The 14,349-nt window shown below is 53.5% G+C and overlaps 1 protein-coding gene across 3 annotated transcripts; it reads right to left on the bottom strand.

Annotated features, from left to right (window-relative positions):
- Positions 1-1,133: 1,133 nt before the first annotated feature.
- On the bottom strand, positions 1,134-7,723 carry IRX6 (iroquois homeobox 6). 3 transcript variants are annotated; one of them, XM_045806724.2, is made up of 6 exons: positions 6,521-7,723; positions 5,345-5,602; positions 4,502-4,611; positions 3,989-4,296; positions 2,536-3,141; positions 1,134-1,595 (listed from the first exon to the last, which is right to left on the bottom strand). In XM_045806724.2, the coding sequence occupies exons 1-6, from the start codon at positions 6,563-6,565 to the stop codon at positions 1,588-1,590; spliced, it is 1,335 nt and encodes a 444-aa protein (XP_045662680.2). In that variant the 5' UTR covers positions 6,566-7,723; the 3' UTR covers positions 1,134-1,587. The 3 variants fall into 3 exon arrangements, with proteins under 3 accessions (XP_045662680.2, XP_087726557.1, XP_087726558.1); XM_087870431.1 differs by lacking the exons at positions 5,345-5,602; positions 6,521-7,723 and having other exon boundaries at positions 4,502-5,145; XM_087870432.1 differs by lacking the exons at positions 5,345-5,602; positions 6,521-7,723 and having other exon boundaries at positions 1,134-1,592; positions 4,502-5,145.
- Between the last annotated feature and the right edge of the window lie 6,626 nt (positions 7,724-14,349).

Genomic DNA, 14,349 nt, shown 5'->3' with positions numbered 1-14,349 from the left:
GGGGTCGCTCTCCACCACAGATCCTGTGTGACCCTGAGCCAGTCCCCTGCCCTTCCATTGGGCCTCATTTTGCTTATCTGAGGAAGAGGTTTGTAATTTGTAATTCGTGATCTCTAAAGCCCCCTCCAACTCCCTCCCGTCACTCTATAAAAAAAGAAGACACCATGGGCCGTCTGTTCCCCACAGTCTTTCCAACCGCTCTTTCTCCGCAGCCTCCAAGGGGGTCTTACAATCTCCCCTGAGGAGATGAGGACTCGGGCCCTTCCTGCCCCAGACGTCAGTGCCAGGCCCTGGTTTGGAAGCCGTCACCCGGCCTGCGTGGGCCCAGGCTGGAGTCCAGCGGTGGAGACGCAGCTCCCCCAGGATCTGGTCGTTGGGCGCACACCCCGGCTGTCCTTCCCCACTAGAACCCCGCCCCAGGTTCACCTCCCTCTTTCCCCAGGAGCAGCGGCCAGGTCCCTCGCTGGCTCAAGCCGAGATGCGAGATGCGATGCGAACTCAGGCCGGGAGCTGTCATCTTGCCTCCCCCCTCCCCCAGCCGGGCTCCAGACGCTGCTCGCCCGGGGGAGGGGGTGGAGTCCCCTTCCCAGCCTGTCAGCTCCCATTGGTTGGCCTGTACCGGAAGTGATTGCTGACACTTGATTAAATGGAAAGAATGCCCCCTCTTGCCTCCCAGGGACCCAGCAAGCTGCCACTCTTTGCCGTTTTGTCCGACGGGAGGAGCTTGGCGATCGCAGCTGGGTGCCAAGGGAAGGCCAGGATTATCCCCATAGCCCGTCCTCCCAATAAACTAAAACCCAAGCAGGAGCCCGGAAACAAGTACAGCTTCCAAATATCCCGACTGCTCCCCCATCTCTGACCTCCCCCGTTTGCGCCCCCCTCCTCCAACGCACAGGACTCCGGGGGGTGTCAAGCCGCTGGTCGAGTTAGGTACCCGGCAGCTTCAGGTGGGCTGCGCGCTAGGAGCCGTGGCCCGGGCCAAAACCTCGCCAGTTCCTCTCCCTGCTCTGGTCCGAGGTTTTGCAGCTCCCGTCGCCCCGTTCCCCAGAATCCCAGGCCGCATTGCATCCTCCCCTCCACCCCGGCCTCTCCCAGCGCCCCTGGCACAGACACGCCACACAGGTGGGGTTTGGTTTGATTATTTTTGAGGACACAAGGAATGGGGAGGAGGAGAAGACGCAGGTGGTCCTTAGGGGCCAGGTCCTTGATTGAAGTTGCACAGTGAAAGGGGGCGGGGTGGGGTTGAGCAAAAGGAGTTGCTTCAGACCCTGTATCAAGAGGAGGGAGGGAGACTTGGTATACTGGGTGGGTGCACAAGGCATACTTGTCCGGCCTTCCCACTTGGCCTTCCCCAAGGTGCCCAGCCGCCCCCTCCTCCAGCCGGTCTGACGCGGTGCACGTCTGCCCGCCACTCCCAGCTCTGCGTGCAAGAAGAGCCGGAAGAAGGGCGTCTGTGTGTTTGTCTGCCTCTTAGGCGAAGTGAGAGCCCCCCAGTCCCTGGCCAGGTCTCCCAGCCTCTGAGCATGGAAGTGAGTTCGAAAAGTAGGGCTTCTTTCCAAGATCCTTCCGCAAATCGCAGTCATTGCGCTAACCTGCTGAGAGAGGAAAGGTTGATTAAAACCCGAAGGGCCGCTTGGTGGCGATTTCTAGGAAATCGGAGGTCGCTGGTGTCTCATCCGAAGGGAATCCAAGGTCTAGAGGCAATTTGCTTGCCAGAAGGAACTTTGGGACCCTGTTATGTGTAAATTCAAATAGCAGCGTAACCCAATTTTCTCAGCCAGTGGATAATCCTGAGAGAAATTACTACAAAGAGCAGAATCTGACAGTAATTGCTGGAGGCTGCCTGCTGCTTGGGGGATGTCCCTTTGTGGGGTGCAATTCCCTTTCGCCAGGCACAGCCAGGGGCAGGAGACTCTGATTGGCAGTGACCCCCTACTGGAGGTGAGCTCTGGGGGGTGCGTGCTCTCCGGGACAGCACCAGGCCTGGGCTACACTCCCCAGGGGTTTTAGTGGGGCTTGGGCCGGCTACCAGCTGGACTTAAGCACTGGCCTTAACCCAATTGCATGCATCTGGCGGTTCCCCTCAGACTTCTTGGAAAGCCCTGGTTCCTGCCCAGCCCCAGCAAAACTCTTGGTAGAAGCACGGCAGGGGCCAGCTGACCTCCTCTGAAGGGCAGGCAGGGGACACGGGTGTCTGAGCCAGAAGGTCACGATGGTGCCCACCTGGCCCATTCGGCAGAACACAGGCCACCAGGGCAGAGAGCCAGGTTGTCCATCTTTTCCATGACTTTCTAAGCGATCCTAGGTAAGTTACTGTCTCACCCTGAGCCTCTGACTATTATTTGGTTTTAAAAGGAGGGGGGGACCAGTACTTTTATTTCTAAGCTGCTGTTTCAAGGAGTGCTGTGGGACAGTCCCGCTCCGGATCTGAATACAGGCATGCCCGAGAGGCAGAGAGGCCGTGCGCTGGCTGGGCAGCACGGCGGGCAGGTGTCTTTGGGGCTGACACACCCAGCGCCGCTGGGGACCCACTACCTTCTGCTCCAGATGGGTACTGGCAGTGCACTGCGGGCTCCCTCCGCCGCGGGCACGGCGCACAGTTCATCAGCAGCCCCTGCGGGGCAAACGGGCGGTTTCCAAAGGCTTTGGCTACGCGGGAAGACTCTTCGCAAACGGAGTCTCTGGGGACGGCGGGTCGGCCGCCCGCGCCTGCAGGCTGTCCCAGTATCAGACGGCACTCGGGACTTCGCGGCTTGGGAGGGGTTGGCGTTGCACCTTCGACCGCGCCGGCGGCCGCAGTGTGCGCCAGAGACCAGATGCGTGGTTTCTCGCTGCAGGCGTAGTGCATGGTCAACCTGGGGCCCCCGGGCTCGGCCCGCAGGAAGTCAGCTTCTCCGGATCCCGGGGGCTCCGGGAATGCAAAGGGGCGCGCCTCCGGGCCGCACTCCCTGCGCTCCAGCCGGGCCTCCCGAGCGGCGGCGCAGGGCGCGGGCAGCGACTGCGAGTCTTTCTGGAACTCAACCAGCCTGTCCGTAGCTGTGGCCACTGCCTCCTCTTCTTCGGCCTCCTCCTCCTCCTCTTCCTCCAGGTCTTCCAGGTCACTCAGCCGGAGCCCTCGAGCCTCCTGGCTTGAAGTACCATCTGCAGGAAATCAGGAGCGAGTGAGAAAAGCCCCAGGCCCCAAGGGAAATCCGCGGGAGTGCCCATCCCCGCGAAGCTTTTAGCAAGATCGCTCTGCACTTTGGGCATTCTTGGCATTATTCACCAGGCTGGCCAAACCGGCTCTTACAGTTGCCCCAGGGCTCGGGCTTGCCCCCTGGGAAAGAATGGAGGCCCTAGCCCTGCTCCCACTCCTTGGAAGACTCCTCCTTTCAGGTGGAAGGAGACCACCACTTTTCACTGCCTGAGACGTGGATCTCAGTTTCTCCACCATAAAACAAGCAGACACCCAAGAGGACTCCCCCCCCAACCCCGCGCCCAATTTCAACACCCACAGGTAGCTGGTGTGTATTACTTAATACAGCAAATATTTACTGAGTGCCATCTATGTGCCAGACTTCATTAGGCATTTAGGTGTTAGGAATTTAGGGAATACAGCAGCGAATAAGACAGTTTTTAGTGGAGCTGCTGTTCCCCAAGGGGTAGACAGCTCTCCAGTGATAAGTATGGCAAACAAAATACAATAGGCTGATGTGATAGAAACGACTGGGGAGCTAAATTAGCCTGGGAGGCCAGAAGCCGTGGGTGGCCAGGAGAGGCTGTTTCCAGCCCACACTTCACAAGTCAGAAGAAGCCAGTCTCATAGGGAATTCCAAGCAGAGGGAACTGCCCAGGCAAAGGCCCAGAAGTCTTGGGGGGGGGCACAAGTGCAAGGGTAAGTAAAGGAGTGCTGCCCTAAAAGTTATTCCACAAGGCGGCTGCAAAAGTGCAGTGGGCCTGATAGATGGCTGGAAAAACCCTAAGGCGGGGTGGTGAGCATTTTGGGTACCTTTGGTGTCACTGTTCAGGCAGCCCAGGGACTCCTCTGCTCCACTCTCTGCCTTCCTCTCTTCCCCGCCTTTGCTCTTGGGCGCCCACGTCATCTTGTTCTCCTTCTTGAGGCGCCGGCGTGCGTTGGCGAACCAGGTGGACACCTGGGTGAGGGTCATCTTGGTGATAATGGCCAGCATGATCTTCTCGCCCTTGGTGGGGTAGGGGTTCTTGCGGTGCTCGTTGAGCCAGGCCTTCAGCGTGCTCGTGGTCTCCCTGGTGGCGTTCTTCCGGCGGCCCGTGCCACTCAACTCCACTGCTCCGTACCTGGGGGGGAGAACCTGGCTCACAGTTCTGAGTCTGAGAACCTGGGGCTGCAGGCAGGAGACAGTCTGAGGCCTGGAAATGAGGTTCAGCTTTCCTCCCTCCTCATGCACGCCCCCTCCTTCCCAGGCTCTTCCCAGGTGGGCCCTGTGGCAGAGGAGGGGGGAAGGGTTTGCAAGGCCAGCTACCCATGCACCCCGTGCCTTACCGGTCATACTGGTACTGCCCCAGAGTCGGCTCATAGGGATAATAGGCTCCTGGTTGTGCCAGGCCAGGTGTGAAATTCCCTGCAGCCTCTTTAAATTCATACTGCGGATTCTGGCGGGGGCGGTGTGGGAAGAGAGAATTCAGGACAACGTTTGGGGAAGAGGCTGGGTGGTAGAGTGCTAAGAGTGTGAACCCTGGAGTAAAAACCTGGTTCAAATCCCAGTACCACCACTCGCATTGGCTATGTGATCTTGGGTGCAGTTGTTTACCCGCTCTATGCCTCAGTTTCCCCGTGGTAACTGGAAATAACAATAGTACCTGTAAGGTATTGAACAAGAGCACTTGGCAGAATTCCTGGTGCAGACAAGGCAGTAGGTAAATATTAGCTCTTACTAGTACTGTTACCACTCGTGACTCCTCCCCAACCCCCTCCCTGCCAGCTGGGGAACTTCCCTGCCTTACTCTCCTTCCAGAACTATTCCTTGGCCCTTTGTATCTTTGGGACTTTGGGCAAGGTGTTTGAAGCCTTCTGCATCTCAACGTCCTCATCCGTAAACTGAGACCTGCCTACCTCACAGAATGAATAGAAGCACAGATGGTTTTTAATCAGAATGGTGTTCTGCAAAGTGTAAAATGCTGTAAAGATGTGGTCCCCCCACCCCCGCCCTCCCCTCCCCTCCCGCACTGCTATATACAATCCTACCCATTTCCTTCCCTCGGACTTTTGCCTCCTTCCTAGATTTTCCCTGGAAATGTCACACTGAGTTTCCCCTTTTGCTGCAGTTCATGCCCCCAGGCCGGATGGGTCCTGGTCCCCAGACCCAGGCTTGAGCGGTGTACTCACCAGCGCCCCGTACAGCGCGGGCGGCTCTGGGCTGTAGGGCAGGTAGCCTGGGTAGCTCGGGGCGGCGGCGGCGGCGGCGTATGGGGCTCCATAGATGCCCAAGGCCGCGCCGAGCTCCGGCCTCGCACTGCCCAGCAGCCGACCATCGTAGGATGCGCAGCAGAGGGCGGCCGCCGGGGTGGAGCCTGAGGCCACATCTGGGACGGAGAGCGGGGCGGATTCGCAGCAAGTGGCACTGGAACTTGCAGACACCAGAAACTATGGGGGCGAGAGAGGTGCACTGCCCGATGACTCCGCCATTCCACATTAACTACGTGCCCCCGTGTGCGGAGCGTTCTGCTCGGATGGGAATTATCTGAAGACACAATTTATCCAAACTGCCCTTATAGATACTCCTAAAACGTGGCTGAGGCTCCAGAGTCCCAGGGGTGCAGGCGTCGGAAATGTTCCGAAACGCGAATTACAGGAGCCCAGCTCCGCTGGTTCCCTCGCGGACCCCTCCTCCCGCCCCCATCATAGGGATCCTACAAAGGCAGAGCTAGAAGTTAGCCTTAGAGACCAGCATCACGTCTTACTCCTGCTCCCATTTTATAGATAGGGAATGAGGACCAGGGAGACTTGTCCAAGATCACAAGGCGGGTCAGAGGTCAAGTTGGAACCAGACCCCAGAATCTGGGCAGAAGCAGAAGAACAGCGGTGGGTGTCCCCAGAATTTTCCCAGGAAACCCTTGTCACTGCATGACACCCACCCTAATCTAAAAAATCGAAGGAACTGGAAGCAGAGAGCCTGGACCCACTCAGAGAAGGGAGAGAGGATAAGAACAGAAGTCTACAAGCAAACAACTGAAAAAAGATGAGGTGGGATCTCGGGGTCACCGCGAATATATGTACGATGAGGCGGCCTGTGTGGAAGATCTCGAGATCCCACCCACCTCGCCGAGAGAGCGCGTGGTCGGTGCCCAAGTTTCGGGTCACACGATTTTCCAGCTTGCAGTGGGGGAGTGGAACGTTCTCTGCCAGAGATTGGGGGTGTCGGAGGGGTCTGTGGTACATCGTATCTGCTCAGTCTGGCTTCCCCCGGAGTCTCTTGCGAAAGGAGGGCGCTCAGCGGTGGGCGCGTGCACTGGGCACCCCCTCCCCCAGTCTGCCCCCATCCCCCATGGAGGCACTTCTTACCTGGGAAGCGCCGCTGTACGGGTGTCCAAAGTGCGGGAAGGACATGGTGGCTGTCCCTGGACCGCTTCCTTCTTCTCTTGCGAGTTCCCGCCTCAGCCCCGCAATTCTGCGCCTCCAGCTGCGCGCCGCCTCGGTTCCTTACGCGGCTGCGGGTGCCCAGCGCCGGCTCCTCCGCCCGCTTGGCACGACTGGAGGCAGAGCCGAGGGCAGTCCGGCTGCCGAGCCCTGCGCTCCAGAAGGCGCCCCTCCGGCCCGCGTGGTCCGGAAGACAGAAGGGCCCATGGATGGGCAAGGAAAGGGAGAGGATATGGGTTGCCCAAGACGCGCGGTGGCGAGGGAAGGTGAGGCGCGGCGCGGGGCTGTGCGGCTCCCGAGGTGTCCCAGTCCAAGGTGGCCAGAGGCTCAATGTGACGTCACGGTAATCCCGGGCCGCCAGGCGGGCCCCCGGGCCCTGGGGCCCCGGGCCACCAAGCGTGCCAAGCGAAGCCAGCCCGTGCGCGCGCGCGCACTCTCACCCACACTCACACTTGTTCCGGGAGGTTTGTGCAGCTGGTGAGGAACGTCAAAGACCCCGACCCTCTCTGCTGGGCGCTGGATCCTACCCCTTTTCGCTTTAAGCTCACGCGCGCGCGCGCACATACAGTCTCTCCAAATTACCCGGGAGAAGTAGGAGAAACGCCTCCCTCTGTGCCGCGCAGGCCCCGGGCGCAGCTCGTTTACCTCCTCCCCTGCGGCCGGAAGGAGGAGAGAAGCGAGCCGGGCCGCGAGGGGGGGAGAGAATACAAAAGGAGATAAGAGAAAAAAGAGGAGAAAAGTGGGGGAGAAAGGCAAGAGGGAGAAGGAGGAGGGGAGAGGAGAGAGATGAGGAGTCTAAGTGAACAGAGGCGCAAGGGGGAGGGGAGGGAACAGGGGTGGGCGCAGGCTGGGCGGAGGTTGAACACGGGCAGGTGGAGGAGAGCAGTGACTCCGGGGAGAAGCTTCCAGCCCGGCTCCCCCGCCCCTCCGCTGCGGAAAAGTTTGCTCTCGCTACAGGCCCCGCACTCGTTGGGGCCGAGCCCGGGCAGCGTCGGTGGGTCCCACTGGCCCGCCCGTCTTTGTCCTCCGAAATCTGGTTCTCCACCCCAGCCTCCCCAGGACTCTAGCTAGATCCAGGCTCTCCGAGCCCGGGTCTTTGCCAGGGCCTCGACGCTGGGGCTTCTCGGCAGCCTTCTGGCCCTCGAACAGGCCGAATAGCGCCCCCTCGAGGCCAAGGTTCAGTTCCCCTCGGACTCCGCCTGGAAACGCGCTCAGTCTGACCCTTGGCATCTGCAGGCGCCAGACGAACACCCCTAGGCCTCTCCTCCGTAGGCGAGGCTTGGCCGCTTCCTGCGCACCGACCGCTGTGTCCACGCGCGAGCCGGGGAGCCACAGGAAGGCGCCGGGGCCGAGCTGCAGCCTCTGTGCTCCGCTGGGGGTGGCGCTGGCGAGCCGCGCTTCAGCGCGCGGGGACCGCGTCCCCTGCCCCGCGCTCCGCCGCCACGCCGCGGGGTCGGGCCCGGCGATCTGACCACCCCCCTCCATCCCAGGGGTCCTCAAAGGGGCCCTGAGGGGCGGAGGAGCTCGTCTGTGCCGGGAGGGGGGCTGCGTCCTCTAGGCCTGGTCCCGGACCCCCGGCGGCTAGTTTGTGAGCCTTGTAAATTCTGCGCACCCGAAGGCTCGATTCCCCAGGCCCCGAGCCTCAAGGGCCGCAAACCCGCGATGTTGGGGTCGGGGGCTTGGGGGTGGTGAAAGGGGGCGTCCAGTCTAATGGGAGGAGGTCTTCGGGGGTTGCTGCCGATATCCGAGTGGAACTCAGGCTTTAGGGTTGGCAGGCCAGAAACCTCAGAAAGTCTCCCCTTTCACTCACAGGGTCAGGGCACTTTAGAATTTACAAAACGCGCTCCCAGGTCCTCGCTGCACCTTCCCGCAGGAATCTGGGGGGATTGGTTCAAGGGCCCCGTTGTTGTATTTTCTAGCTGAAGCGCGAGAGCGTGTGGCCCAGAGGTCAGGAACGACCGGGGTCTCGGCCCTGAGTTTTGGCGAGGCGAGGAGGAAGCCCAGCGACCAGGCACAGTCTAGGGCCCTGGCCCAGGATTCCTGGCCTTGAGTTTTCTTCTGGAACCTTGCAGAGGCCCCGAAGCCAACTACCTCTTTTGGAAAAACGTTGGCTACCCCCGCCCCACCCCAGTACCAACGTTGCAGAACGCGCCAGGCTCTGCAGACGTTGCAAACAGCATCCTCAGCCTGAGATTATCGATAGGAGGACAAGCTTCATTCCAAATACTAACGAACCCAGCGAGGTTTCCTGGCTGCTGCTGCTGAGTGTCCTTACCTTGGAGAAACCTTGCCTTCAACCCGGGAAACTCCCAGTTAGAAAAAGAATTATCGTTATCGCCGGATTGATTTAGTGATAAAAAGGCCCCTTAATAGATAGATCCCTTGATTTTTCAAAATGCACTTTGGAGACATCCACACATTTACAGCTTGGATACATCTAAGCTATTTTTTTTTTTTAAGTAAGAATTGGAGAGAATTCATTAAATTAGTCCCTTGGGGAAGATTACTGCTAATTAATTAATTGCAAACATTTCCACAGGGAAGGTATGTCAATTGTAAAGTAATAAAATTAGATAGTTGAAATACTTACTCAGCAACTTTGATTGCCCATTCGTTCCTAAGCAGATTTTTTTTTTTATGACAGAAAAATGGGATGGTGGTGAAGAAAAAAGCATTAGTTATGTCCCCTGGCGATCTGGTTGCAAAGGAGAAGCTACCATATAAAATGTATTGATTTTTTGCTGATTTATAAGACCTCCGCGGTATCAATGCTGTGTGCAGGGCCTCCAGGCCTACCTCTTGTCTTTGCTCTCTAGGATTAGAGAAAAAGCAACAAGATTTTTCAAGAGGGAAAACAAAAAGAGAGAGAGAGGAGAAGCAGTAGAGAAGTAAATTGGGAAGGGCTATGATGGTTCCTGGGTGTTTTTCTTCTTATGTAGAAAAGGAAAACAAATGAAAGAGCAGGTTTCATGTGAAGGCAGCTTTCTATTGTCTTCAAAGTTACTTTCCAGTATCAGAGTGTCTTGGGGAGGAAGGCTGCAACTTCCAGGCGTGGGAGACCTTGATTTCTTCTTTCTTTCTCGGGGAGACTCTAGCAAACTTAGCTGGTGCCCCTGGGGTTTGATTGTGACCACCTGGAGCGTGAAATGGGGTTCCCTAAAAACAGTTAGAATGAAGTGTGTCCTCTTCTCATTATTTTCAGAGCCTCGTCACAAAATGGAGCCAGTGAGTTAAACCAATATGGACCTTTGTCTGCCAGAGACCTCAGGTAAAGACAAGTCTTTCTTGGAAAGTCTGGTTCGAGGAAGGGGCCATGGCATCTGTTCTCATCCTCCTGGCTGTGGACAGGCACTCACTTTGGCAGCTGAGTGCTCTGGCTTTTCATTGCTTTGTTTAGCCTTGATTAATTTAGTTTTGGGAAAAATGCCCAATTGTGTGTGTATCCGCCTGCAGTTGTACTGAAGTGAGGAGACAGACTTAGGACGTGCAGACCCTCCCAGTTATATTTGAGGGAGTCATTCCACCCAAAGTGTCTCATACGAATGGTACAGATCTCTTGTTGCATTATGCGCGTGCCTTGATGTTTCATGAAAACAATTATGAATAAAGTAAATAGTCAGAAGCCTATTTGGAGCATGGAGGGTACTTATCCGCATTGTGTATTTGAAGTTCATGTCGCCTCAATTTAATTCACTGAAGGTCTTGAGCAGGCAGAGTAAAGGATGTGTCTTTGAGCAAGAAAGAGACTCTGAATGATAGAGAACAAACTGCTGGTTACCAGAGGGGGTGGGTGGGCGGGGGGAATAGGTGACGGGGTGTTGAGCACTGGTGATGTATGGAAGGGCGAACTCTCTAGACCGTACACCTGAAACTAATAGCACACTGTATGTGAACTCATTGGAATTAAAATAAAAACTTAAAAAAAAAAAAAAGGATGTGTCTCTGACAATAAACTTGGATCCAGCACACACACACACACACACAGGAATCCTATTGTATTATTTTGGGTTAAATAACCCTCATTTCCTGATGTTTTATAAAGACAGCAGATTTTACAGGGGGCAGGGGTGAATAACAACCCAGAAACGCCCCAAATCAAGTTCCATTGCCTCAAACCACAGATGGAATGTGCGAGTCTATGGGCATGGTAACATAGATGAAAACGCGCTAAATTATATTTTTTTAAGTATGGATTTTTTTTTTCTTAGTGGCTGTTTTTGAACTGGGAAGAATGAAATTTCCTCAAATCTATGCGTGAATGGACAAGTGCATCTGGACAGACGCATTTATAATTTATACTGATCAGTCACTGCAGGTCTCCCCGAGTAAAGCCGAAATGAACACTAATTGTTCTGACGGAAGTAGTGTGCGTGGCCTCTGATTGTGAAAGGCAGTGAGTCCCTGCCTGGCCTGAGTGCATACTGGCAACAGCAGGCTGGGCATCAGGAGCAAAAAATAAAAAGGCAATCATTCCCAGCTGAGGGTGTCAGTGTCATTTGTCAGGAAGGTGGCAAATAGAGTGAATTTCTGAACAAGGTAAAACAACGAGATCTAATGCGGAGGTCTTGGTGTCTCGGCAAAGCAGGTACAAACCTGAGCGTAGCATTAAAAATCATAGCTTGTCAATAATAAAATTCCTTTGCGTTCCTAGTGTGCTCGGGGAGCTATCCGAAACACCTCTGCTTTATCTGTTTTAAGGCTCAAGATAAGGAAGTTGGAGACGTGAGAAGCGAATCCAAGATCACATCACCCAGTAGCTGACAGAGGAGGGACCAGAATCTGGACCGCTGGACGTTGGGTCTTTCCGCAAGAGTATTTCAAACACACATCAAGCCAGACCCGGCCAGGAGATGTGGTTAACTCAGCTGGACTCGGAGAATTCACACGTAGTGCCCTGCGATGACACAGTGAAAACGTTTAGCAGAGAAAATGTCTAAAGAGGTGCCGCTGGAAGCGCCCCAGTTCCGGACCTCTATGACATGCTTTTCTATCAGCCTGTATTATGAAAGCACTTACATAATAATTTGGGGGTTTTAGCAATTTGATGTGGATCATCCATTAAAATAGAAATCAGCAAGCAGACCCAGCTGTGACTGAGAAGTATACATATAAAACACACACACACACACACACGAAACAAAAATAGCAACAAGAACAAGAAAAAAAAAAAAAACCCCTAAAAACTCCAGCCAAGTTTAAGGCTATCTATCTACACTGGTTTAAAAAAACAAGGAACGGAATTTAGTTAGTGACTATTGTCAGTAGAGATCTATTTTTTTTTAAAGCTTTGTTGTTGTGTCAGTAGACTGGGTGTTTGGTGCATTAAGTTCTTGCTTGCGAAGCGGTTTTTGTATATAGAAAGTCTTGATTATTTTTATCCCGTGGAGGGTAACATCTTTCTAATGATAAGCTTAAGGCATCTCCTGTTTTCATGGAATTAAAATGGAAAGTAAACAACAGATGTATGGATTTGAAAACCAGAGAACAGCTTTTGAAGACAAAGTCTAGGGTGGAAGAAACAAATGCACATAGAAAAAAAGGACAACCTGCAAGGATCTGCTAGAATAAGATGCTATGTCCTGTCCCTCTCTGTGACAGGGCCTAGGGGTGGCCTTGAGTGAACAGTGAGGGGACAGACGCATGGCTTGGACAAACGGGGAAGGTAGCTGCCGGGATGCTGGCCCTGAGGACAGCCAGGGACTGTGAAGTCTTGCATACAGCTCTCTGACTCGAACATTCTTAACGGGCAGTGTATAAGGATGATACTTTGTTATTCCTCCCCGGGAAGGATTGCATTGCTGTCGACGTGGAGGCTTCAGTGAAAGTATATGCAGCTTCGAGCCATCTACATGTTTGTCCTGTGAGTACGTTCCCGTTTCCTCTTTCCCTGTGGTTTCTCCTACTTTTCAAGCCGAGCATTAGAACTGGCCAGGAGCCGCCTTTTTTTGTGCCACCTGGGGCCCACTACTTTAGGGAAGCTGGGACCATTTGTGATGTCACGTGCTGGCCATGGTGATTTATGGCAGATCTTCACAAATCAATAAAAATATGGGAAGTATATCATTTTTAAAGGGGAAAAAAAAAGAGGAACACACGAGACATGCCCATTAAGGGCATAGCCATTCTAATACCTGCCTGTCTGCTTGGGTCTGCAATTAAAAACATTCTGATCATAAATCTCCTTGCAGTCTCTTTTAATGCTTTTAACTTTCCTGAAGGTTCAAATTGGTATCCCAAAAATGTGCCAGGACTCTCACAAGGTATTTTATAGACTCATAAATAAATACGGCAATTAATCTATGCTGTATTTCTTTCATATTTGATGACAATTTATTATGGCGTTCACCGATTCGGGGCACAAAAACTCTAATGCACTTAAAATCGGATTTCAAACCAAACATTTTATGGGAAAATATAGTATTGATCATCCATTTAAAGATATCATGAAGATGATTCATAACCTGCTGTAAAAAAAAGATCTCACGAGGGTCTTACAAATGAGTGGGGAGGGGGCGGAATAGTCTATTCATAAAACCAGAGCTATTGGATCCGTTCCTCTTGTTTTCTTCATCCATCTTCAAGGCTTCCAGCCCTGATTACTTCTGCATGTTGCTGTTTTCTAAGAAAAATCTCCTTCCATGACATTTTTCATAGTGACAGAAGTTGTGGAATTTTGCAGTGAATTTTCTCTATTGCAATGTTCTGTTGAAATTCTGTCTGCAGGAAGAGCTCCACAGGCCACTGAGATGATTCTCTTGTTTTGGGGTCCAGGCTATTTGCGTCCCCCCCTCCGCCATTGCATGAGTTGTTATTGACAGACTGTGGTGTCTCTAAGCCGTCTGGAGACCCCTGATCATCCACGGTCCTCATGTAGTATGGGGGGGGGGCGACGCAAATAGCCTTGACCCCAAAATAAGAGAATCATCTCAGTGGCCTGTGGAACTCTTCTGTGCACACACAGTACAAGGTGCCAGTGAGGACAGAAGAAAATCCGAGGCTGCTGGCCCTTCTGTTCAATTAGCACGACTCTGTTCCATCTAGGAAGAACAACACATACCATTTCTTAAACAGCTATGTATCGAGTGGCTACTAAATGCTGGGCATAGTTCTAGGAGACCAGGTTGGCACTGAACAAAAGATTTTCCTGCCTTCATGCAGGTGACTTTCTAAGGAGTTAAGTATTTTCAAGACATCCGGACATGATGCATTGCTAGAGAAATGTGGATTTAGTGGTCAGCAAGGCAAGGAAAATCTCTGACCCCGTGGGACTGACAGTTTAGCTATCATGTCTGTCTGAAATTAGATATTATTTGTTGCATTTTATAGACGTCGAAGCCTAAGAGAGCTTCCCTTGCCTGGTGTCAGAGAGCTAGTATTGAAAATCTGGGGTCTGGACTCAGGCTGCTGGGGGCAAAGTCATGGGCGAACAGTGAGTCTGAGAGTAGATGCTTAATTGTCGGGATGCAGTTTCAAGAAATAACCACCTCATCTAACATGTCATTGATCTGAGCTGCCGTGGCTCTTGTCTCACATGTGGTTTGCTGCTCTTACTCTCTGATGTCTACACAATACCACATATCTGGATAGAAATGAAAAAAAAAAAATCAGGGCAGCCAGATAGACGTTTTGGTCTTTTGGACATGAACACCTAGAATTCTCAGCTGATATTTTTCACCTTTGCCTTTGACTGATGACTGGAGCCATATAGAATGTCTGAACGATTGGGAAAATGCATCTTATAAATATTGGTTGAT

Source organism: Ursus americanus, chromosome 21 (assembly GCF_024610735.1).
Source record: "Ursus americanus isolate L20-20 chromosome 21, mUrsAme1.1.p, whole genome shotgun sequence".
NCBI classification, from domain to species: Eukaryota; Metazoa; Chordata; class Mammalia; order Carnivora; family Ursidae; genus Ursus; species Ursus americanus.
The sequence above is the reverse complement of the archived record's forward strand: the minus strand, read 5'-3'. Positions and strand labels throughout refer to the sequence as shown.